Here is a 27,120-nt window from a genome sequence, read left to right on the forward strand (position 1 = left end):
CTGAAGAATAAGCTCTATAGTCGTCTAGTAGACCCTCAGCTGTACTGGCTGTTTGAGTAAACGAAGATAGTGGCCTATTAGGAGCTACGTCCTCTGTTGTTATTGGATATGATATTAATGTATCGGGTAAAAAAAACAATGATTTAATAAACTGATGGATGGAGTACGACACAGTGAAACAATTAAAAGTATTATTATATACCACATGTATTTTATGGAAGAACCAGACAGAGCTATGTTCCAATGGGTCATCTTTAATATACGCAGTCACACCGTTCTGAAAATATATTACGACACATCTCTACAGAGGCACGCTCAGTTCACATCACATTAGGTCAAACAAATTGTGTTGACATGACAACACAAATGGTACGGACAGATACAGCTTACGAGAAATAGCCGGTCACAATGGAGCTGGTCTAGCTAGTAACATTCAGTTAAATAATGCTGCATTCTATGGTACCTTTGCCATCCTGGGCACCGTCCTGTTTGGGACAGAGGATGAGCTTTTCACTGTATTTACAGCCCAATGTGATTGGTCAGCGACATATCTTACGGTTTAAAACACAACTGTTTCATGGGCATTTACAATACATCCAAATGCTAATACTTTCCATTACATTTATTTACTCGGCTGTTAAAACATCTATACATAAATAAAGCTATAATCTATATAACTGTAAAACAGTAGCTAGTATTGTTGCACTACGGTTCACCCCTGATAAGAAGCGTATGATTTTAATATGGCACCAACACACAAGAAAGAGAACTGCACAGCGACACACAGGAAGTCTGTGATACACAGACACATGCTTGGTTTATGGAGAGAGATGATAGTGGGAGATACAGTCTCATCAACGTACTTCACTGTAGGCATAGGTGTAGTATAGAAGCTGTAGTAGTAGTAGTAGTAATAGCAGTAAATAGGAAGACAATCATCTGTATCCCTACTGGTAATCTTGGGAAGAGAATTGCATTATCTGCACTCACACACTATAGGGTTAAGGGTCAACTAATGAATGTGCCTCTTTTCTCATTCTCTGCAGCTTGCTTGATCTCTCTAGCAGACTCATACACATCTGAGTGCGCCTCCACAGTTTTGCAGGCCTTTATTATTAACGGGGTTGCAGCATGTTTGATCAGCGAACTGATTTAAAAAAACTGAAACTGTATTAATAAAAAAAAAAAAAAAGGGTTGTCCTTATTACTGTTGTAAAGACACATCTATAATAATATCAGTCCTCATTGTTGTTCTCCCACCACTTGGGGCTGACAGAACACAGTAAAGGTGAGGGTGGAGGTTAGGGTGCGGTGGTGGGGTAACTGGGGGAGGGTGGGGGGGTGTCCATGGCCTAGTTTCCATGGTTACATGGACATGTGTTCAGGGAGAACGTAGGAGATGTCGTCCCAAGGGTGACGGTACAGACCCTGTTTCAGCCTCTTCTGATCCAGGTAGTGTCCTGAGGGAGAAGTAGAAGCGTAGGTAAGTTTCTAATTTGAGCAATATCATATTGCGCATCCTCCGCTCCTTACATCACAGCCCCTTTCCCATTACCATTTCTAGGGGTCAAACTCATCAGGGTCATGACCACTGACCCCCAACTCACCGATGAAGCCCATGCTTCGCCCCAGGACAAAGATTCCATTCAGCGCTCCGATCTCCACAAACTCATCAGCCTCGTCCCTGAGGGGGAAGACAAACACCGGGGGACAATGGTGAGTTTATGCAACACTGAATGTAGGCGAAGGCCAACAAAAAGGACAGCCGGATGACCCAGACACAGTAGTACAGTTGCATTGTGTAGAATGTCATTGACTGGAGTTAAATAGCATAGGATTTACCGTGTAAATCCACCACAGTTCCTGAGCAGGTCCACAAAGGCTACTCCGATGAAACCGTCCACATTCAGGATCAGGTTGGGTTTCTGAAACCGCAGCAGAGGAGGAGAAGACATGGTTTAGAACAGATGATCCCAGTGGGGTGATCCAGGGTGCAGGAGAGGATGACAGGGTTAGTACCTTGGCGGTGGTGATCTTCTCTACATCCATAGCGTAGTCCAACAGCTGGGTGGAGGGGAAGTTCTTCTTCACAAAGTCCTTCAGGATCTGCACCCGCATGTCTGGGTTGTTGATCTGAAGCGCACACACACACACAGTAAAAAATATGAAAGACATGGTATCCAAACAGAGACACAGGGACGGTGCTCACCGACTTGACTCTGTGTCCGATGCCCATGATCAGGTTGCCCTCCTTCTTCATCTTATTGACAAACTCCATGGGCAGCATGCCACTGTCAAACGCCTTGCTGAACTGCTTGGCTGCAGCATCCAGGGCCCCTCCGAACCGGTCCCCCTGGAAAGCACACACACAGAAAGACTAGATAGAGACACATGTCGACTACCAAAGCTCAATTAATTAGAGGCATTATCTTGAGAAGAGAATACTGTGCTGGTTTGAGTGGGCCTAAGAATGTCGAGGTTCACTTGACTATGTTCTTACAATGGTGAGCAGGCCAGAGGTGAGGCTAGAGATGAGGTCTTTGCCAGCACGGGCACAGACGATGGTGTTGTGGGCACCGGAGACGGCAGGACCATGGTCAGCAGTTACCATCAGACACATCTCAATGAACTTGGCAGCATAACTGGGCAGCCTTGGGGCAAGGAGGAGGGAGGACACAGAGACATAGAATTGTATTCAAATTCAATTACAATAGTGTATGTTTAATGTTTTATGTGAACAATGGCAGTATTATTATTGACTGTTTCACGGTTTCATGTTTTGGGGGACAGACGTGTACCTCCTCTGGAACCAGAGGAGTCCCAAGGTTCCTCCCAGGCCCATCTCCGACTTGAACACCTCAGTGATGGGCATTCCAGCATAGATGAGCTCCTGGCCCCGCTCATCACAGATACTGGTCATAAAGGAGGCTGGCTTACGGATCAGACCCAGCTCCTACAGCATAGAGGGATAGAGAGAGAGAGGGAGGGAGTCACCACACCCTCCCATTGCTCTCCATCTGTTTCAGTTTAACACAGTCTGATGCGGTTCAGTGAAGTTTGCCTTATATGGAAGTCAAACACATTGTCCAGAGCCAATAAGAGATCCTGATTCCCCGCTTAACTCACAGGGGACATGAGCTAGCGTGGCACTGACTGGTTGTCATTACTCACCCGGGCCCAGGAGTAGTCCATTGGCACCGTGGGAGGGGGCACCTCCATAGCTGGAACGATGACTCCTGTGCCAACGAGGTCGTCATACACTGATCTGTACATGAGGATGGGAAGCTTCAATTTCACATCAGTGCTTTTGTACATTTATTAAAAAACTGTCAATCTTATGTTGTGGCTTAGATGTATGTTTTTCTAAATCATATCAGTGTGTGATTTTCTGCACTGACTTGATGACATCTCCCAGCTCGTCAAAGCTCTTGGGTACGAAGGCTCCAGCCTCCTTCAGAGCCAGGTTCTTGGCCACGGCTGTCTCTGAGGCCTGGTTGGCACACGCTCCAGCATGACCAAACTGGACCTACAGGTGACAGAGCGGGTCAGCATATCACAGCAGACAGTCACCAACCCCATAACCAGACTAGAGGTCGACCGATTAATGGGCATGGCCGATGAATTAGGACCGATTTCAAGTTATCATAAATCGGTAATCAGTATTTTTGGACACCGATTATGGCCGATTACATTGCACTGTACGAGGAGACTGCGTGGCAGGCTGACTACCTGTTACGTGAGCATAGCAAGGGGCCAAGGTAAGTTGCTAGCTAACATTAAACTTATCTTATAAAAAAACAATCAATCTAAACATAATCACTAGTTAACTACACATGGTTGATGATATTACTAGTTTATCTAGCTTGTCCTGCGTTGCATATAATCGATGCGGTGCCTGTTAATTTATCATTGAATCACAGCCTACTTTGCCAAATGGGTGATTTAACACCCGCATTTGCAAATAAAGCACTGTCGTTGCACCAATGTACCTAACCATAAACATCAATGCCTTTCTTTAAAATCAATACACAAGTATATATTTTTAAACCTGCATATTTGGTTAATATTGCCTGCTAACATGAATTTCTTTTCTACTAGGGAAATTGTGTCACTTCTCTTGCGTTCAGTGTAAACAGAGTCAGGGTACATGCAGCAGTTTGGGCCGCCTGGCTCGTTGCGAACTGTGTGAAGACCATTTCTTTCTAACAAAGACCGCAAATCATTTGCCATAATTGTACATAATTATGACATAGCATTGAAGGTTGTGCAATGTAACAGCAATATTTAGACTTGGGGATGCCACCCGTTAGATAAATACAGAACGGTTCTGTATTTCACTGAAAGAATAAATGTTTTGTTTTTGAAACGATAGTTTCCGTATTTGACCATATTAATGACCAAAGGCTCGTATTTCTGTGTGTTATTATATTATAATTAAGTCTATGATTTGATAGAGCAGTCTGACTGAGCGATGGTTTGCACCAGCAGGCTCGTAAGCATTCATTCAAACAGCACTTTCATGCGTTTGCCAGCAGCTCTTCGCCTTGCTTCAAGCATTGCGCTGTTCACGACTTCAAGCCTATCAACTCCCGAGATTAGACGGGCAATACTATAGTGCCAATAACAACATCCAATAGTCAAAGGTATATGAAATACAAATGGTATAGAGAGAAATAGTCCTATAATAACTACAACCTAAAACCTTTTAACTGGGAATATTGAAGACTCATGTTGAAAGGAACCACCAGATTTCATATGTTCTCATGTTCTGAGCAAGGAACTTAAACGTTAGCTTTTTTACATGGCAAATATTGCACTTTTACTTTCTTCTCCAACACTTTGTTTTTGCATTATTTTAACCAAATGGAACATGTTTCATTATTTGAGACTAAATTGATTTTATTGATGTATTATATTAAGTTAAAATAAGTGTTCATTTATTATTGTTGTAATTGTCATTATTACATGTATACACACACATACACATATATATATTTTTTTAAACAGCCGATTAATCGGTATCGGCTTTTTTTGGTCCTTCAATAATTGGTATCGGCGTTGAAAAATTCATAATCGGTCGACCTCTAAACCAGACCCCTTCTTCCAGTATGCCTGCCCTGCAAGTCTCTGATATCAATCCAATGACTTCAACCCCTCCCCCCCAAACTCTTCCCATCACACTCACCTCTGAGGAGAACATGGTGGCACAGGTTCCGATGCACCAGCTCACCACAGGCTTGGTGATCCTGCCTGACTTGATGCCCTGGCAGATCGTATACTCCTCTGTGCCGCCAATCTAGAAGGGAGACCAACAGTGCTTTAAAAAGGAAGTCCACACACACACTTGCAGAGGTGACATCCAATCATGGAATTAGTCTGGTCATAAATGGTCGATGTTAATTAGCTACGCTTGATGAAAATAAACTGATTGTGTTAAAAGGATAAGGTTTATTTTTCTATGGTTAGTTTACTCAGTGGAGGGGCCCATTAGCAGCAATGATGTGGACGTGTGTGTGTGTGTGTGTGTCTTTCAAAACCTCACCTCTCCCAGCATTACGATCATCTCTACCCCTGGGGTGTCCTGGTACCTCAGCACATGGTCTGTGTAGATTGAGCCTGGGTATCTAATGAAGAAATAAGCATTAATTATATACACACAGAGACATACATCAGTAATCTTATCCACCCCATTCACACACAGCCACTCTCTTACCGGTCTCCTCCAATGGCCACACCCTCGTAGACTCCGTCGGTGGTGCGGGAGATGATGTTGTTGAGCTCGTTGGACATGCCTCCAGAGCGGGACACGTAGGCCACACTGCCTGGACGGTACAGCTTAGAGGCCAGGATGTTATCCAGCATGCCCCCGGTGTTCCCAATCTTAAAACAGCCAGGCTTGATCCCTCCAACCTGGCCAAGCACACACACACACACACAGATATGATACTCTTCTCTACACCCTTAAAAAGCAGGCCGCACATACTGTAAGTGAGGGGTATAGAGTAGGAGGGGCCTACCGTTGCCGGGCCGATGATAGTGATACCCTTCTCGTCCGCCCTCTTAATGATCTTCCTGGTCTGGGCTTCTGGGATGCCCTCGGCTATGATGGCGATGGTGTGGATCTGAAGGGGTGGGGATATGAAGAATTACAGTCGGTCAGACCTACGGCTCTCTCACCATTAGATGACACCTTCTGAATGGCATGGAGGCGCTACCAACCTGCGGGTACTGCATGGTCTCCATGGTGCTGTCGAAGGCAGAGCGGAGCGAGGCGAAGCTGATGAGCACGTCCACCTCCGGGTGTTTCTTCATGGCGTCGCCCATGTTCTTATAGACAGGCAACAGGATCTCCTTATGGCCCCAGTAGAACTTCTGCTTGTGGTCCCCACTGGAACACACAGACAGTCACAACGTTGAGTATCGAATGATGAACCAGACAAATAAGATAAGCATGTGTGAACACCTCTGTGGTCTCGGGGCACGACAGTTAAGAGTGGTATACAGGAAACAGGAAGTAGAGAGACAGGGTGTAAGGAAAGAGACACCTACGTGAATGGGTAGACCATGGCAGACACAGAGGGCTCATCCCTGGAGCAGGTGTAGTCAAAGTCCAGCATGCCCTGCACGGCCCGAGTCTGCATGCCCCACACGATGGACTTGGTCTGCTTGCTGAAGAGGGTTGACGCCTTGACTGCAGGGACAAGGAACACACAGGGGACAAGGAAAGGTGAGGGAGGGAAAGATGGAGGGGGAGAGAGATGGGAAGGTTAACTACAAAATGCAAAGTCACTCAAACAATGAACAGAGGTTTGGCGTGCACACACACTTACTCAGAGGGAGAAAAATAGCTTGATCTCCTTATTACCACACCAGGAGAGAAAAGGGCTTTTAACTCGCTACAGAGAGGTACGAGCTTTAAAGAAGTCATATCCTGCTCTGCTAAGAGGTGTGATAGACCAGGGCACACAACATCAACAGAAGACACATGGCAGGGCAAACAGTTTTTAGACAGTGAAGGAACCAAACACTGACAGCCAGCCGCTGACTGAGACATCACAACCGACAGGAAACTACAGGGGTTAGTGAGACAGAAGCTGAACCCGCAACCATACAAAACATGTTATCACTGTATATTTCTGAATGTCAGAAATTCCCCTTTAAGAACTACAAATGTGATCAGAAATGTAGTCGCCTATACATCAATATTGTCCAGGGTTGTTCCCATGGATGAACCATTAGAACACCATAGAAATAAAAGCCCGACACATGAGAGGAGAGGACAGGAGAACATGACACAGCTCGAGGGCTTCACAGGGGGGCTAGGGGGAGAACCATGTCCCAGGCCCACCCTAGTCAGTCTGACAGGGGAGTGTCCTACCTCCTGGACTGTCTGACGACGCCTGTCGCTCTGTGGTGCCACAACAATAAAACAAAACAAAAATCAGAAACAATATACTCAATGTTATTACATTCAGAACGTGCGTCGATTATGCCCTCTAAAAGGGAAGGTTTTTCACAACAGATCCTGGGCTGATGTGGGCTGTGAGACCCCTAATGGCCACCAGGGGGAGCTGGGAGACAGAAACTCACATTTTATGAGAGCAATGGTTCTCAAGGAAGCCTCTTGCTACCAGGGTTGGGGTCAATTCCATTTAAATTCTAGTCCATTAAGAAAATAAAAATGTGGAAATGGAATTTTCCTAATTAAAAAGCATTTTTAGAGAATTGAAATGTCAGTGTATTATCTGAATTGACTGGAATTTAAATGGAATTGACCCCAACCCGGCTTGTAAAATTGCATTCCATTACTTTTACATAAATACCTGAGAAGCATCATTCTTACGTTTCCCGTGTATGTGTGTGTGTGTGTGGTCTCATCGAGGAGCTCACCTGGAGGGGCCCCTGACTTGGCTTTCTTGGCAGCAGAGGCCCCGGGTCCAGCCTTGTTCTCAGAGAAGGAGGCTGTCCTGCTGGAGGCTGGGGTCTGGAGAGGACAGAGGAGATAAGAGACAGGAGAAGAGCTAATCAGGTTAACACCAGCCCTGATGCACACATGCCTTCCTAGAACAGGCTCGATTTGAATGACTTGCCTAAAAAAACGGTAATGTTTTATTTGTGACGGTGCCACATTACCTGCATAGAGAGGGAGAGTAGCACGGTGCAAGCTTTACAATGAAGCCTTGCGTGATAAACCTGCAGTAATGCCAGCTGCACAGTAGGGCCCTATGTACACACTATGTCTATGGCACAGCAGACTCATGTGTTGAACCTGCTTTAAAAACAAACAAATCTACATGCTGAGCCCACACAGTTTAAATTCATTCAAATCATTGAGCTGTGTTTAGAGTGAGATGGGTGCATTCCCCAGGAAGCCCAATCGGCACCTTTGCGAACCTGTGCATTTGCTGCTTTCATATTTTTGCCCATCAAATGGACGTGGGCCCCCTTCCCATAACACACTCATGACCACGGACGCATCTCTCTGAAAGCCCCGGTGCAGCACATTATTGTAGCCCTGCAGGCTACAGCACAGGCCTAGTGTTTTGTCTCCTGGCTGCTATTTAAAACCAGAGCAGCACACAAAGCCAGGAAATGCCCTACACACAAAAAGACGCACCTCAGATGACCTCACTGTGCCTGCATGGGAAACACGTCACCGTGAATCTCAGTGTTTGAAAAAAAAAAAAAAAAATCACTTTTTAAAAATGTTCATATTTTTGATGATGTCATCGGGTAGATCTTATTAAAGCCCCCATACAGTCTTATTTCTATATCATCACTGTAGGTCTAATAAAACCACCGTGTGTTTATATTTCATGAAAATAACTATCATTGGAAATGATTTATTTCCCCGAGCCTCCTTTTGCCATTGAAATGCTCGGTCTGACGGTGCGGGCGTGCTGATACAAATGCGAATATATTTACCTACACTGATTAGCAGATAGGATCATCTAGACCACCCCGCTTACCCCTTCAAAGTAGGAGGATGCATATGCAAATAAATGGTGATTGGTCATTGATCAGAATAATCAAGATTATCCCACCTGAACAGGCTGGAATTCCAGGCATTTTTTCTCTCCAAAATCTCTTACATTAAAAAAGGCATTATCATCATTTTCACAATTTCAGAGTGTTATTTTGAGCTCAGTGTGGAAATATCATAAAAAAAACAGCAGCATCACATTTTTGACTGCATTGAAAAGTGGTAGAATTGCCCTGTAACCAATTATAGGCCCAGTGTAACCTACCGATGAACTGGCACTGGAGTTGAGCAGGAAGTTGGCGGTGTGGGCGGCGACGGGAGGCTCTTTGGGTATTGGTCGGTGGCCCAGCGCCATGCCGACAATGGCAGTCATGTGAGTCTCTGTGCCGAAGACATGGATGGGGATGCCAGTAGTCTTACCTGTGGAAACATGGCACACACACACACACAGTGAATGTCTTCAGAAGGTCGAGTGTGTCAATCAAAGCTAAAAATAGCATTGGCCTGACCTTTTATCACAGAGGAAATTAGGAGAAATACAAGACCATGAACATCTCTTGCAAAATGAACCTTTATCTATTGTGGAGCTACTCACCCACTTCGCCCATGACCCTAAGGCCTTCCTGATAGTTGGGGCCCCCACGGCGGACAAATATGGTGATCTCATGCTCCTTTATGGGGCCCTGGTAGTCCCTGATGGCCCTGACAATGCCCTGGAACAGAGACAAGCGAGGATCTCAGAGTAGCCTAACCCTATGGGAATCTAAATCACAATTGCTTCAGATATTGTGTTCAACTCTGTGGATGCATTTTTAGATCTACTTTAAATGTGGCTGCAACGTTAGTGAAGTTTGCAATGCTTCCTCCGATGATCAGGACTTTTCCGTCGGGGTGTTTCTCGCGGGTCATCAGGGACAGGATGGTCTTGGCATAGTCATAGGTCTGCTGTTCGCTGGGCGCTCCTGAATACTCCCCGTAATTGGCCAGCTCGTCAACCCCACCCAGGTCACAGATGGTGTCACTGTGTGGGATGGATCCCATTGGATAAAAACACAAACACAGGGGTGCAGGGACAAGATACACAATCACCTGAAGAAAGCATCTACAGTATACTGTACATTCAGTATAGTAGTGATTTGTGAAAGTTTAATTAGATCAACCAAGTCTCTCTCTCCAAGTCTGTCAACACTGTTAAAACAATCTATACAGACACTACTCCAATCTACAGAAGCATTCAGTCACAGTAGGCGTGTCTGTGTACGTTACGCCTCATGTCCCTGACAGACGGAAGGCTCCTCATTCCTCCAGACTCTCGTTAAGATCGGGTTGCTAGATGATCTCATTTAGCTCTCTGCTGAACAAGCAGCAGCGTCTGACCTCGGCTGCGCCATCAATCTGATTGTTCCATCACCAGCTGGTGCACACTCCTAATGCTAAACCCAATTACAACTGAGGTAGCGTAGCCTAGGAGGCAGCCAGAAACTAAGCTAACAGGGCCATCAGCAACACCACAATGAAAGAACATGGGAGTGTGGAGAGAAACTCCAAACATGTTATTAGTAACATTGTTTGGCATGCTGAGGTGAAGACGCATGGCTCAGATTGAAACATTGTGATTGGTGACTCTACCTGTAGACGACAGAAGCCCCTCCTCCTGCCACCATGGTCCAGATTCTGCCACGGGGGTTGAGCAGGGTGAGTTTGAGACTGGCACCACTCTTGGCATCCAGGTCTGCAATATAGGCCTCCTGCAAGAGCCAAAGAGGAGGTTAGCTGAAGGTCCTGTGGGGGTAGTGGGAACGCAGGGTTTTCTGAGGGCAGCAGTAAAACTCAGGCCAGACATCAGTTTGAGCACCACTTCATTAGGCTGTAATAATCCACTCATGTTGTTTCCTTTTCAAACTCATTTTTATCCTGCTTCAACGACAGAGGATAAAACATCTCTGGGAGCCCAGGTCCACACTTTCAAATATCAGTGTTTTTCCTCTGATTCTTTTTTTAGTATGTGCACCTGTTCACGTGGATGTTCCTGTGTGGTGAAACACGCATTTCTGACACTATTGAAGACGGAATGTCCAGGCAGTAAAAACAGCCTGCTGCCAATCAGAGCTGGTTGCTTGTGACAACGAGGGACACAGCTGGAGACACACCCAATCAAAGGCCCCCGCTGGTCCCGCGGCTACACCAGAGACTGACAGCAGCCCAATTAAACAGTCCCGTCTGGTGCCTACAGCACCCAGACAGACCCTCTGTCTCAAAGCAGCTCAGACCAGCCAGAGTCACACACACACACAGAGAACCATTAACCACAATGCCAAAAACAACTATCAAAACACAAGCTAATTAAATCAACAATAAAAGACAAAAACCCTGGTCAAACATTTTAAATCTAGACTGGGCCATCGAAATGGAAGACAGAATATCTAAGTGTAGAATAATAACAACATCTAATGAGGTCACAACATCCCTGTTGTCCAAGTAGCCCTACACCCCGACGACCATCGCTACTGGGGTGTGTTATGGTATCGCCACGGAGATATGGTACTAACTCAGTATGAGTCAAGGCTCAGAGTCACTCCCCTAGTCCCTTTCCTGATCAACATCTCTCTCCATAGCTGGGACAGCCAGAGGACTCATAAAATAGTCATGTCGTCGTCAAATGGGAAGGAACTAAAACCTTTATCACGGGTCGGGTGTGCATCTAGTCAGCAAAAAATAACTCACGAGGAACCAGATATAGTATGTACATCTGGGATTTTTATGCAGATTAACTTAGGTGGAGGCTTGTTTGAAAATATATGTCAAGTCTTTATCAGGGTTGGGGCCAATTCCATTTCAATTCCAGAAGTACACTGAAATTCAAATTCTTTTCAATGAGGAAAACATTGAATTGGATTTACTTTCTGAATTGACCCTAACCCTGGTCTTTACATGACACACAATTACTTGTAAAGCGATTGTATAATATTTTATGACTTCCTTGGAACTGCCCTTATCCTTCTAGTTCCTTCTAAGTAACAAAATGGACATAGCAGCCTCTGGCTAGCAGTCAGGTGATTGTCCTCACCTCAGGGTAGGCCTCCCTGCCAAAGGGTGGAGGGAACTCCACGTCGCCCCACTTGGCCTTACAGAGGTAGTCCGCCGTGGCATCGATCTTAGCCGCCATGTCCAGCACAAACACGCCATCCTTCGTGACCACTGGGAGAAGGAAACGGAGAGAGAGACACAACATGAAAGGCAAAGAGTAGCATGTTAGCCCGGGGTATTGAACAGGTTAAATGCAGAAGGCAAAAGAACCACATCCTCTTTTTGATATTGATTTGGCTTCTTCCACTGTGATTGATTCAGAGTACAGCTCTCCATCTGTACCTCACTGCTTCCATCCTACCTAACTGGATTTGTTCTGGGGTCAGGTATGTTTGGAAACGGCACAGTTTTGTTGAGACAAACACTGACACGGTGTGTGTTCATTCGTGTCGTTTCCACAGAGACCTGCTGGTCTCCAGCGGTGCCACTGTGGGGGTGATCTCTAAAATAGAACGCAGGGGAAATGAGAGAGGACCATGTCCACCCCCAGGGGGAGTCCTAACCTCCCCAGTCCCTACTCACTCTGCAGGAAGGGGAGATTGGAGAGGCAGGGGGTGTGGGGGAGACATCAAAGCAGGAGGGGAGGTCTCAGCATCCCCAGTCCTCTCCCCTCCACAGGAACAGCTGCCACGAGGCATATAACCTGGTACTGATGACCAACTACACCCTGATAAAACACACTGCAGTCACCAAACAGCAGGAACATGAATGATAGAACCAGTTTCCCCCCTCAGAATTAGAATGTTGTAATGAACTTCTGCTCCTCTATATGTTTTCCTACAAGGAGATGTTTTTAGATTCCGTCAGATCATTATTTCCCCCCTCAAACCTCTTAATTCTATGACAAAATGACGAGGCTGAGAGTGTATGTCTGGATGAGGGAGTCGTTCAGAGCATCATGTTTAGGCTGTGGTAGGAGGTTGGTAGGAGAGTTGGATGTGGTAGGATTGTATGACAGGACCTACCCAGTGGGTTGATCTCAAGGTAGGTGAAGTATAGGTCTTGATACAGGTTGAACAGTCCAACGATGAAGCTGGCCAGAACCCTGCAGGAAGAAATAACCAGCCAACAAGTTCAACTGTTTTATAGCCACACCTTAATCGTTTAACTTTCCCTAAAATACAGACAGCCCCTTTCTCTTCCTTATTATGTGCAGAGAAATAAATATGGTTCAGTGGAAGATCTGTCAACTAACTGACTGACTGTTCAAGCTAACTAATTTCCCTTAGTGATAGCACTTTCCTTTCAATCAGTGAGTCACACCCTTTATACAGCACTAAATCCATAAAAACATGAGCCAACATTAATAAGGAAAAAGTGAGGGAAAGAGGGAGGGGTGGAGGCAGTGTTGGAGGAGGAGCTAGCTCTTTTCCACTGCACCTGTAAATTAGCTGGTGAGCCTCGCTACAACGAAGGAAACATTTACATTACTCCCGCCTCCTCCTGTCAAAACAGATGGGTGAAGGGCTGTGGTGGGGGCAGTATTTCTTCCTCTCTCTGTGCCTGCCTGTCTGTCAGCTGTGCAGGCAGCTCTGTGGCCTTGTGACCACATCGGTCTCCTGTCTGTCAGGGGGGCTACTCTAGCTGCCAGGAGAACACTGGCCTCAAGGAGTGGGGGGGGGGGGGGGGGGGGGGGGGTCAGGCACAACGCATCACACCCACAGTGACTAAGCTCCTCTCCTACTGACAGGTTCTGATGGGGCTAGGGCCACCGCTCCGGTCCTGGATCCAAAAGGAGACAAGAGGGTGAGGGAGGGGGGGGGGGTGAACAGTGCAGAGCCGCCTCCCTCAATGTCAGCCAAGACCGTGGGGAGCCCAGCCAGGCCCTGCCTGCCTTCACAGAGAGCTGTTTCGAGCGAAGGGAGGTGGGTCACTGTATCACACCCATCAAAATAAACGTCAGGCTCCAGGAACGTGCTCAGAATAAGGCTAAGGAGAAAGGAGGGGGTGATCGAAGAAAGGCGAGCTCGTAGAGGGAGTATGTCATTTCTCTAATGGAACTCACCCCCCCCTCCTCCTTCCAGCATTATTAGAGTACCTCGCCATCGCTTTCCCCTCTCTGTTTTGTAGTGAGTGGTGCTGCCATTGCTTGCCAACCAGCTTTAGTTTAACGCAACAACAGGTTCCTTCTCTAACCCTCCACTTCTCTACCTCAGAATGAATGAGGTCCTCTCCCAGAAATATACCTTCCATTAATCTAGTATCCTGTTATTTTAGTGTGCAAAGTCTCTCTCTTACAAAGTAGAATTCTGTTTCTAAATGAACGCACTGTCCCGCGCCACTCACTCTTTTATGTCTGCAGCGACATGGGTCAGGAGCTGTTTCTTCACTGCGTCTTCAGTCAGCTTCTCGTCCACTCCTACCAGAAGCTTGCTGGCCTTAGCGTCCACATCCCCCACGTCTACCCCTCCTTCATGGTGGAACAACACGTAGTCTCCCTCCCGCGTGGCGTAGATACACACGTAGAACTCCTCTTCCTGAGGGATAGGGAGACACACACCGGTCAGTTATAGACAACCAGAGATGTGTACGTCATAGAAGACATTTTGTTCAAGGGATAATTCACTCAAGCTACCATCAGAGTTTTTGTTCTGTACTTAAAAAGTACTCAATCTTGAAAACTTGACTTGCTGACATGCATCACTGTTTGAGATGACATTAACAATGGACTAATGAAGAAAATACTTAAGTATCATTTTTGGGGGGGAACTATCCCTTTAAAGCCATTCCTTGAGATTTGACATGCTGTTTAGTGAAGGCGCAGTACCTCACACAGCTCATGAATAAAATGAAAGTAAGTTGGAAAACCTGTTCGGCTGCAGTCCTCTGTGAGGAAGCTAGACTAGAGAAATCGCATCACGTAGATTGTTTTACCTGCTTGTGGGCTACGAATGGCTCGATGAGGAAGTTCTTCAGGATCCCCTTTGCTTTTCCCACCTGAGAAACACATACAGCACTTATTTAGAAGCTCAAACAGACATTGTGTTGAGGAGAAATATATAACTTCTGAAGCAAAAAGGCTACATTTCAATTGGTCAAAACCATCATTAATTCCCACAGGAGACTACAATGCTATAATGACTATTTCTCTGAGCAGTTGAAGTGAGCCAGCTGTAGCAAGTCTGGAGGATCCATCATAACGCAACAACGCACTTGTTTACAGGTACGCCCTCAGGACTAAGAGGGAGAGAAGCAGAGAGAGAGGGGGGGGGGGGGGCTATAAAAAGCAGTATGAATGAACACACCTCAAGGCCCCAAAGTGAACACAAAGTGGCCACAGAGCAGACACAAACTAAATAGTCAGGCAACGGGACAAGAAAGTGCCATTGAATAAAGTCTGAAAAAAGGAGGCCCAAACTGACAGAGGATGACGTCCACACAGAGCAGCAGTCTAGTATAGTCCTAGGTGGATTCAACATGGAAATGAGAGCTCATTTAGCTGGCTGTCACACTGCCTGTGTTAAAAGGTCCCCAGGCATAAAACAACCATGGACTGCCCAGGAGAGCAGTCAGCCGACAGAAGAAAAAGAGAAGGTTGACATTTCCGAGAGATGGAATAAAAAGGACGGCCTCTTTTCTCCCTTCGTCGTCCATCTGATTAAAGACGGGCTGAGGCCAATTTAGACAAATAATCTCCATACTGTTCTCTCACTGCTCCCTAGAGAACGAGGGAGGAGGCAGCGGAAGAGAGGGACAAAAAGGTTGGAGGAATATATTGATTAAGAAGCTCAACAACAAAAAGTAGAAAGGTGAAACATGATTGAAGTTTTACATAAAAAGTCGTGATCAAAAAAGGGGTCAAATTCAACTGATATGATGCATAATAACCACTGACATTTTCACACCCATTTGCCTGGAAACACAAACTATCCTGGTCACACCCTATCCCTGGAGGGAAGCTATGGAGTCAAAGACTGGGGGAAATAGCCAGGGATGGAGTCATCTCAACCTCTCGGAATAGTGATTTGGTAAGCTGGGGAGAAAGAGTGATGGGTTGTGAGAGGAGAGCGAGAACAAAAAGTCGAGTCACAGTGACTGAAATCTACCCCACTTCTTCTCTCTAGTCCAGACACAACCAGTCTCTCTCAGACACACACATTACAGAATGTCATTCACTTACATAAATAACTAACACATACTGTAGTATAAAACCCAGTACCACCCTTCCCACAGACACATGCACACACTATACAAACACACGTACACATGGATTCTGTGTTGTAGATGTGGTAGTAGAGTAGGGGGAACACACCTAATGTGTTGTGAATGTATTGTAATGTTTTTTTAAATGTTTTTGTAAACCGACTTCATTTCGTAAACATTTCGCTAACTGCCTTCATTTCGCTAACTGCCTTCATTTCGCTAACTGCCTTCATTTCGCTAACTGCCTTCATTTCGCTGGACCCCAGGAAGAGTAGCTCCTGCTTAGGGGGAACCATAGTAAATACAAATACACTAACTATCCCATATACAGCTATCCATAAACACATTAAGCAATGAAAACACACAACATATTGTGAAACATGTTCTATAACAAGTCAGCCAGATTCTAAATTAACAACAGCTGTCCAAACCAGTCAGAATAAAATAATCCTTCCAGATAGACACCATTTTAAAACCTGTGAATTAATTGATTTCTTATTTATTGTCTCCAGCAGCGACTGATGTTTTCTTCTAAAATGTCTGGCCAGTGATCTACCCAACACACTCTCTTAGCCCATGGTTTATGAAGCACACAAACATCTATGTGGCACACAGAGTGATGGACCTACTGTAGCGTGCTCGGCTTACACCGAAACCTGTTTACTCACAGGCAGGACTCTCTGTTTCGGCTGACTGGCCTGATTGACAAGCACCTGACCGAGAGCTGATTAGCAATCTGTACAGCTCTGGAGGCAGAGTTAAACATACATCAAAACAAAACAAACTTAACTTGGATGGGTAGTACTAGCGGGCATGGGAATGAGGGGATGAAGAGAGAAATAAGAGAAACGAGAGGGCTGAGTGGAACCAAATGCTCTGCAGGAGACAGAGTAAACAGTGAGCAGAGTGAAAGAGTTCACTACAGTGTAGACTGAAGAGCCTAGCAGGAATGGGTCAGAACCTAGATGTAGGTACTGTATTTAGGAGGATCCACTTCAGGATGACTTGGCGTGTGTGTGTGTGTGTGTGGTGTGTAATGACTTACCATGGTCTCTCTCATGAGGCGGGTCTTCAGCCACTCTTGGACACCTTTCAGATCCAGGTTGACACCTACCAGTCCCAGCTTCCCCCGCCGCTTGATCAGCTGGTCTGGCTTCACTACCAGCCGCTAGGGAACAGACAACACGGTCGAACTGTTAGCATCACAACACCAGGATAATGGACATAAGTGACTGATTAACGTAGGATAACGTAGTTAGCAATGTGTTAATGTGAGGCTAATTTGTGGTTTATGATAACAGGCTATATGCCGACGATGACGTTTAGGTGTGGCACAAACGGGCGAGTTCACTTCAGGTACCATTACAAATCCTCAGCATTTGAAGCCCATCATGATGAGAACCATATCTGTAGATCAGGAGGTAGGTTTCCGGGTCCTCCCTCAAATCAAAGTTTATTGGTAGGGTACACAGATTTGCAATGTCGCAGGTGCGGCGAAAATGCTTGTGTTTCTAGCTCCAGCAGTGCAGTAACACACACATAATGCAAAAAAGTCAAAAAGAAATATCAGAATGAGTCTGGAATATTATAGGGCATTTGGAAAGTATTCAGACCCCTTGACTTTTTCCACGTTACAGCCTTATTCTAAAAATGATTAAATAAAAACATTTCCTCAGTCTACACACAATACCCCATAATGAAAGTTAACAGGTATTTTGACATTTTTGCAAATGCATAAAAAACAGAAATACCTAATTTACATAAGTATTCAGACCCTTTGCTATGAGACTCAGAATTTTGCCCAGGTGTTTCTAAAGCTTGATTGGAGTCCACCTGTGGTAAATTCGATCGATTGGACATTATTTGGAAAGGCACACATCGGTTTATATAAAGGTCCAACAGTTGACAGTACATTTCAGAGAAAAAAAAACAAGCCATGAAGTTGAAGGAATTGTCTGTAGAGCTCCGAGACAGGATTGTGTCGAGACATAGATCTGGGGAAGGGTACTAAAAAAATGTCTGCAGCATTGAAGGTCCCCAAGAACATAGTGGTCTCCATCATTCTTAAATCAAAGAAGTTTGGAACCACCAAGACTCTTTCTAGATATGGCCACCTGGACAAACTGAGCAATCGGGGGAGAAGGTCCTTGGTCAGGGAGGTGATCAAGAACCCGATGGTCACTCTGACAGAGCTCCAGAGTTCCTCTGTGGAGATGGGAGAACCTTCCAGAAGGACAACCATCTCTACAGCCCTCCACCAATCAGATCTTTGTGGTAGAGTGGCCAGACGGACGTCACTCCTCAGTAAAAGGCACATGACAGCCCGCTAGGAGTTTACTAAAAGGCACCTACACGACTCTCAGACCATGAGAAACAAGATTCTCTGGTCTGATGACACCAAGATTGAACTTTTTAGTCTCAATGCCAAGCGTCACGTCTGGAGGAAACCTGGCACCATCCCTAGGGTAAAGCATGGTGGTGGCAGCATCATGCTGTGGGGATGTTTTTCAGCGGCAGGGACTGGGAGACTAGTCAGGATTCAGAGAAAGATGAACGGAGCAAAGTACAGAGAGATCCTTGATGAAAACCTGCTCCAGAGCGCTCAGGACTGGGGTGAAGGTTCACCTTCCAACATGACAACAACCCTAAGCACACAGCAAAGACAACACAGGAGTGGCTTCAGGACAAGTCTCTGAATGTCCTTGAGTGACCCAGCCAGAGCCTGAACTTGAACCCGATCGAACATCTCTGCAGAGACCTGAAAATAGCTTTGCAGCGACGCTCCCCATCCAACCTGGCAGAGCTTGAGAGGATCTGCAGAGAAGAATGGGAGAAACTCCCCAAATACAGGTGTGCAGGCTTGTTGTGACACAGCCTGGAATCGAATCAGGGTCTGTAGTGACGCCTCTAGCATTGAGATGCAGTGCCTTAGACCGCTGCGCCACTCAGGAGCCCACTATATAGACAGTATATGAATCGAAAAGGTGTGTACAGCAGTAGTTATATAGGATGAGCCTTGACTAGAATACAGTATATACATATGAAGTGGGTAAAGCAATATGTAAACATTATTAAAGTGACAAGAGTTCAATAAATCTATGTACATAGGGCAGCAGCCACTAAGGTGCAGGGTAGAGTACCGGGTGGTAACCAGCTAGTAACAGTGACTAAGGTAGTGGTGACTGTTCAACAGTCTGTTGGCCTGGAAATAGAAGCTGTTCATCAGTCTCTCGGTCCCTCCTTCCATTCCTCTGTCCTCCCCCCTCCCCCTGGCTGCTACCTCTCTTGGATCAATCAGAGATGGAGAGAGAAGTGACTTGTGAGATTCAAGCCATTATCATCTGGAGTGCTGCCAGTAAAACCAGGCAGAGGGCCAAGGGCGAAAGTTAATGTCATTCCCTAATCAATCCTGTCATGTGTATCTGGGCCTACACCTGCCCTCCTCCATCCTTCTCCTCCCTTCCTGCATCCAACTTGATAAAGCACTAAAACAGCCTTCCAGGTGAGTGAGTGAGAGAGACAGAGAGAGTGAGATTTTCCCCTCGGAGATGAGTCATACTGTAATTATATTAGGAGTCTGGGAGAAAGAGGGGTCTATCTCTGAGGTAATTATGACTGCTCTTAAAAGAGCGTCTCCTCCCATTGTGGATGTCACTTTTTATTGCTCATGATTCATTCCGATGACGACGTTCATTCTCCTCTACATCGACTTTGCTTTGTTTACATTTTAGACAGAAGAGTGGCTGGAGTGAACATGGGCCTGCTAAGTGATTGTGTCTGCAAACATTTTTTAGCATTTCACGCAGCCAGGGAAGGTAGATATTGTGATAGTTATTGAGTCAGATTTATGACGACGTGGCCAAACTGAATCTACTGCCCGCAATGTAATGTAATCCTTGTTTTGAGCAAACATTTAACCTTGCGTGGATCAGTCATCCTTATGAAGAAATAGTTGATGTCTGAAAAGACAGTCGTGCCATTGACCGTTGGTGTTTGAATGACATAAGAGCTGCTGTTAATATATATAGGTATTAGGTCGATATTTGGTTCAAAAAAATAATAATATGGGCCTTCGATGGGTCAGTTATTCCTTACCTCAGTGAGCAGCCAGGGGTGGTCCTGTGCCAGCCGGTCAAAGTCGGTCTCAGTCGTCACGTTGGCATAGCGGAACCGGTTCTGGACAGCTGCAGATGTACAGATATACTTATAGAGGAACTCCTTCCCAGTCTGCTCCGAGATGGCTTTGGCTGACATGGTAGATCAGAGAACAGTGGTCTGAGAGGAGAGAGAGACAGGTCGAAAGAGAGATTAGGTAAACCCGTTTATAACCACAAGTGCATACCAGTACAGGGTGACTAGCTTAAGTATAAGATATTCTAGTTATGTTCCCAAATATGACACATCAGAGAGGATAGGCCTACCTTTAACAACAGCCAGCCTCTTACATGATAATGGTATATACTGAGCTATTCATTTACACATACACTGCAGATCAGAGGTCTCTATCTACGTTGTAGGATCTGCCCAGTCATCTCCCTTGTTCAGGCAGCCAGTAATGCTGAGGCTAATTTGATTAGCCCAGGTCTAGGATCTTCACTCTAATGGAATAATGGACCCTCATCTGGCTGCCTCTCTCAAAAAAAAAAAAAAAGTCAGGTGAACCCTAAGACAGACGCACAGCTTTAAATCACCAGACAGCACATAGAAGGGGGCCTGGAGTTTGTGTAGAGGACAATACCCAGACACACACGACTAAGCAACCTTCAGAGAGGCTGATGCATTGCTGTCTCAAACAAACAGAGAAATAATCACCCACACAGACACACCTTGAACCTACTGCTACTAAATAAAAGGGTGTAGTCAGTGTTTGTAGTGCTAGGGATAAACCGTTGGTAAAGGACATCTCCTTCTGGTGTGAGGACTCTCTCCTATGAACTAAACATTATGAGACGTGCCAGTGTCAGACGTGCAGTCTCATACACAAACAAGATAAGCCTGACGGCCCGATGGTCAGACTACTCTGAACTACACATTATGAGACGTGCCAGTGTCAGACGTGCAGTCTCATACCCAAACAAGATAAGCCTGACGGCCCGATTGTCAGACTACGGTGATGTCATGGTCACGTGTATAAACCCTGTAACGGGTGAAGGGTCGTCCTGGTATGACGTAGTGACCTGGAAGTCCACACTAGGGATATTCCCAAGAGACTAATCAAAAGGCAGCTGTCTGTCAGCACACATGTATACAAATCATACATTAGATATTTGGAAAGGGTCAGGACAAATGATTTGATCATTTTTGCAATAATTAAAATGTTAATTTAACAACGCTAAAGTTTGAGGGGGACATTTGCACATTGAATTCAAGCAAAAACACCAAAACCCAACAGGATGTGTAAATCAAATGTTGTTTTCCTTTCATGGCAAAGACAAGGGTCGTGACCCTTCCTGGCATCCTCCTGCTAGCTTAAATGAAGCCATATGCTAAATGGGACAAACTCAGTTTCGAATGACTAGTCTACTGGGACCACGTCAGTCCGTCAACCTAGAAAGGCCTTAATCACTCCCTATGTTGCCTCTGCAACAGAACATTCAATATGTTTGAATTTGAAAATGAAATGTTCATTAAATCATGAAGAAATCATTCTGGATATGATACAGAAGAATGTGGTACTTGGATGTCCAGACTCACAGTACCAAACGTGACCAACCTCCAGCCTCCACCACACCACCTGCCCCCTCTTTATCCCCCAGCCCTCCTCTCTTTCCTTCCGACAGCAGAATGTTGCAATTCTTTTGTTATTGATCTGGCCTTGGCTTCCTGCTACACTCACTTAGACAGAGCGTTATCATTTCTTTCACCACAGACCAGATGGATATCAATGATGAGAAATGTGTCCCGTTACTGTGCTGACACAAACCCACTCAATCAGTAGTCTCTGTAATATCACTACGAAGGAAGACAGTAAAACAACAAGTTGCTCTTAAGTATTCTTGCAGTGATGGAGCAGCCAGTCAACTTGCTCTCGGTGTCCTTCGTCAGATAAAGAGCCCTGTGGCCTCCCGAGTGGTGCAGTGGTCTAATGCACTGCATCACAGTGCTGCGGCGTCACTACAGCCTGGGGTTTGATCCCAGGCGGGTGTTAAGAAGCGCAGCTTGGCAGGTCTTGTTTTCGGGAGGATGCATGACTCAACCTTCGCCTCTCCAGAGCCCGTTCGGGAGTTGCAGCAATGAAACAAGATCGTAATTGGAGAACATTCGGATGTCACGAAAAAGGGGGTCAAATATATATATATATATATTTTTTTTTTAGATAAAGAGCCCTGGTATCTACCAGATAAGGCTTTGCTCTGGGCTGCTGCCCTGCTAGCCCTTGATTAGATAAATGAATGGAGGTGGTGTTGGAGCATCTTCAGTATTGATCCCTCTTCTCCTCTTCTTCCTGAGTCACTATAGCTCTGGTCCGAGGCCAATAGAACACAGGAGGGGAGGAGACAGACTCACTACAGTATATCTGTCTATTTCCCCTCTGCTAGCGGCTTGTCAGTGCTATGAAATATCCAACACGGATAACATTGATCAAGAGCGGTTGAAGCGCAACGCTTGTAGACTGCTATATGAGGCACACAAAACGCACACGAATGAAGGCACACACCAGAAAATATGCATATCACACACACTTATCAAAACCACGGACACCTACAGCAGAAACACAGGCTTCTTCTGATCAGAAAATCTGATCGCGCTTTTCACAGAAACAGAATTTGTCTTTCACAGTACTGAAGTCAGAATGCAATTAACCTTAACCTGGCCTGGTCCCCTACACCTCCAGATTACCTTCCCTTATACTACAACAACACCAAAACATCTGCACCTAGCTCTGACAGGTAGAAATGACAAAAATACCTCCGTGCTTCAAAGATTTAAAGCATCTGTCTGCCTGCTAGAGAAGATATCTGTCTGGACAATGAACTTGGGAAAAGCAAGGAAGTGGTTTCAAAATAGCAAGAGCTGTGTTTTGAGAGTGGACTAAAAATGCATGATTTGTGTCAATTAAGATTCTCAAATAATCTTATTCCAAAATTTATTAAAATGCATGATCACCTAAGGCAAAGGTAACTGAACTAAATGACTATCGCCCCGTATCACTCACTTCTGTCATCATGATGTGCTTAGAGAGACTAGTCAAGGATCATATCACCTCCACCTTACCCGTCACACTAGACCCACTTCAATTTGCTTACCGCCCCAATAGGTCCACAGACGATGCAATCGCCTACACACTGCACACTGCCCTATCCCATCCGGACAAGAGGAATACCTATGTCAGCATTCAACACCATAGCACCCTCCAAGCTCATCATTAAGCTTGAGGCCCTGGGCCTGAACCCCGCCCTGTGCAATTGGGTCCTGGACTTCCTGATGGGCCGCCCCCAGGTGGTGAAGGTAGGAAACAACACCTCCACTTTGCTGATTCTCAATACTGGGGCCCCACAAGGGTGCGTGCTCAGCCCCCTCCTGTACTCTCATTTCACCCATGACTGCGTAGCCAGCCACGCCTCCAACTCAATATTCAAGTTTGCAGACGACACAACAGTAGCAGGCTTGATTACCAACAATGGCAAGACAGCCTATAGGGAGTGGGTGAGGGCACTCGGAGTGTGGTGTCAGGAGAACAACCTCTCACTCAACGTCAACAAAACAAAAGGAGATGATTGTGGACTTTAGGAAACAAAGGGAGCACCCCCCTATCCACAGACATGACAAATCAAAGTTTGTTTGTCACGTGTGCCGAATACAACAGGTGTAGGTAGACCTTACAGTGAAATGCTATCTTACAGGCTCTAACCAATAGTGCAAAAAAGGTATTAGGTGAACAATAGGTAAGTAAAGAAATAAAACAACAGTAAAAAGACAGTGAAAAACAGTAGCGAGGCTATATACAGTAGCGAGGCTACATACAGACACCGGTTAGTCAGGCTGATTGAGGTAGTATGTACATGTAGATATGGTTAAAGTGACTATGCATATATGATGAACAGAGAGTAGCAGTAGCGTAAAGAGGGGTTGGCGGGTGGTGTGTTGCGGGACACAATGCAGATAACCTGGTTAGCCAATGTGCGGGAGCACTGGTTGGTCGGGCCAATTGAGGTAGTATGTACATAAATGTATAGTTAAAGTGACTGTGCATATATGATAAACAGAGAGTAGCAGCAGCGTAAAAGAGGGGTTGGTGGGGGGCACACAATGCAAATAGTCCATTTGATTACCTGTTCAGGAGTCTTATGGCTTGGGGGTAAAAACTGTTGAGACGCCTTTATGTCCTAGACTTGGCACTCCAGTACCACTTGCCATGCGGTAGTAGATAGAACAGTCTATGACTGGGGTCTGACCATTTTTAGGGCCTTCCTCTGACACCGCCTGGTGTAGAGGTCCTGGATGGCAGGCAGCTTAGCCCCAGTGATGTACTGGGCCGTACGCACTACCCTCTGTAGTGCCTTGTAGTTGGAGGCCGAGCAATTGCCGTACCAGGCAGTGATGCAACCAGTCAGGATGCTCTCGATGTTGCAGCTAGAACCTTTTGAGGATCTCAGGACCCATGCCAAATCTTTTTAGTTTCCTGAGGGGGAATAGGCTTTGATGTGCCCTCTTCACGACTGTCTTGATGTGTTTGGACCAGTCTAGTTTGTTGGTGATGTGGACACCAAGGAACTTGAAGTTCTCAACCTGCTCCACTACAGCCCCGTTGATGAGAATGGGGGCGTACTCAGTCCGCCTTTTCCTGTAATCCACAATCCTCTCCTTAGTCTTGAGTGATATGTTGTTATTCTGGCACCACCCGGCCAGGTCTCTGACCTCCTCCCTATAGGCTGTCTCGTCGTTGTCGGTGACCAGGCCTACCACTGTAATGTTGTCTGCAAACTTAATGATGGTGTTGGAGTAGTGCCTGGCCATGCTGTCGTGGGTGAACAGGGAGTACAGGAAGGGACTGAGCATGCACCAATGGGGTCTTCAGTGTTGAGGATCAGCCTGGCAGATGTGTTGCTACCCACCCTCACCACCTGGGGGCAGCCCGTCAGGAAGTCCAGGATCCAGTTGCAGAGGGAGGTGTTGAGTCCCAGGATCCTTAGCTTAGTGATGAGCTTTGAGGGTACTACGGTGTTGAATGCTGAGCTGTAGTCAATGAATAGCATTTTCACATAAGTGTTCCTTTTGTCCAGGTGGGAAAGGGCAGTGTGGAGTGCAATAGAGATTGCATCATCTGTGGATCTGTTTGGGCGGCGTGGTGAAGAAGGCGCAACAGCGCCTCTTTAACCTCAGGAGGCTGAAGAAATGTGGCTTGTCACCTAAAACCCTCAAACTTTTACAGATGCGCAATTGAGAGAATCCTGTCAGGCTGCATCACCGCCTGGTAAGACAACTGCACCGCCCATAACCGCAGGGCTCTCTAGAGGGTGGTGCGGTCTGCACAACGCATCACCGGGGGCAAACTACCTGCTCTCTAGGACACCTACAGCACCAAATTGTCACAGGAAGGCCAAAAAGATCATCAAGGACAACAACCACACGAGCCACTTCCTGTTCACCCCGCTACCATCCAGAAGGCGAGGTCAGTACAGGTGCATCAAAGCTGGGACTGAGAGACAGAAGCTATTTTTCAATCTCAAGACCATCAGACTGTTAAACAGCCATCACTAACAGAGTGAGGCTGCTGCCTCCCTACACACTTGAAATCATTGGCCACTTTAATCAAATGGATCACTAGTAACTTTAATAATGGAACTTTAATCATGTTTACATATCTTGCATTACTCATCTCATATGTATATACTGTATTTGATACCATCTATTGCATCTTACCTATGCCGCTCGGTCATTGCTCATCCATACATGTATATATATTCTTATTCCATTCCTTTACTTAGATTTGTGTGCATTAGGTAGTTGTTGTGGAAGTGATTAATTACTTGTTAGATATTGCTGCACTGTCGGAACTAGAAGCACAAGCATTTCACTACACTCGCAATAACATCTGCTGACCATGTGTATGTGACCAATCAAATTTGATTTGATTTGATTTAGTCAAAGACATGCCATAGACATGACTTGCCTAGTTAAATAAAGGTTAAATAGAAATAAATAAATGATTAATTCCTTATGATTTACATTTTACCAGAATGAAATAGGTGAACATTATTAAAATGGCAATAAATAACTACATTAAGGGTAATACGGAAATTTCTAAACAAATAAACATGCTTTTATGGCATTAGACCAGCCACAGCCCATGAGGCGACACATTTTAAAATAAACTATAGTAAGCTATGCCGTGGCTACAATAATTGTTTCATAATGTCTTCATTCTTTATGAATTCAAGACTGGTACTGTTGATTGACCAGTTCAACTCGTCTTGTCTCTTTCTTTCCCTTACTCAACACACACACACACACACACACACACACACACTTTGTGTTAGCTTTTTTTTTTACTGCGCATGTTACACTACTTTATGTAACTTTCAAGTCAGCTTTCAATTACTCTTTACAATCTGTAAACATCGAAATAAATCGAGATATAGATTTGCCTCACCTTTATATCTTGAGAGTTGTGGAAAAGATCTCCCAGGTTATGTGTTGAGAAGATTTGGATCGTTTCGGATGTGAAACGATTTCAGCCGGCAATTCTAGGAAAGGGACAGTTTGGCTAAAGATACTGCTAACTGCTCCTTCTTGTATCTGTGGTTTAGCTATCGGCGTGGACCACTGACTACACTTCTGGGTTCTCCTCAGTTTTCTCCCCTCTTCCTATCTGATGATAGACTTGGCTGATATATTCCTGCTCTCCGATTGGGTCACACCACCCCATGGCTGTTGCTTCATAACGCTCACACCCATCTCTCGTT

General features: G+C 45.5%; 1 protein-coding gene across 2 annotated transcripts; it reads right to left on the reverse strand.

Annotated features, from left to right (window-relative positions):
* Positions 1-234: 234 nt before the first annotated feature.
* LOC139421161 (ATP-citrate synthase-like) lies at positions 235-27,120 on the reverse strand. 2 transcript variants are annotated; one of them, XM_071171771.1, is made up of 28 exons: positions 26,808-27,117; positions 20,309-20,488; positions 17,259-17,381; positions 14,945-15,007; positions 14,357-14,547; positions 13,036-13,115; positions 12,051-12,181; positions 10,613-10,731; positions 9,806-10,004; positions 9,579-9,696; positions 9,249-9,403; positions 7,891-7,984; positions 7,379-7,408; positions 6,550-6,691; positions 6,220-6,388; positions 6,018-6,122; positions 5,714-5,910; positions 5,543-5,624; positions 5,186-5,296; positions 3,399-3,526; positions 3,172-3,265; positions 2,799-2,953; positions 2,501-2,651; positions 2,210-2,353; positions 2,020-2,133; positions 1,843-1,925; positions 1,608-1,684; positions 235-1,460 (listed from the first exon to the last, which is right to left on the reverse strand). In XM_071171771.1, the coding sequence occupies exons 2-28, from the start codon at positions 20,465-20,467 to the stop codon at positions 1,366-1,368; spliced, it is 3,309 nt and encodes a 1,102-aa protein (XP_071027872.1). In that variant the 5' UTR covers positions 20,468-20,488; positions 26,808-27,117; the 3' UTR covers positions 235-1,365. The 2 variants fall into 2 exon arrangements, with proteins under 2 accessions (XP_071027872.1, XP_071027873.1); XM_071171772.1 differs by lacking the exon at positions 7,379-7,408 and having other exon boundaries at positions 26,808-27,120.

This window comes from Oncorhynchus clarkii, chromosome 12, assembly GCF_045791955.1.
Source record: "Oncorhynchus clarkii lewisi isolate Uvic-CL-2024 chromosome 12, UVic_Ocla_1.0, whole genome shotgun sequence".
Taxonomy (NCBI): Eukaryota; Metazoa; Chordata; class Actinopteri; order Salmoniformes; family Salmonidae; genus Oncorhynchus; species Oncorhynchus clarkii.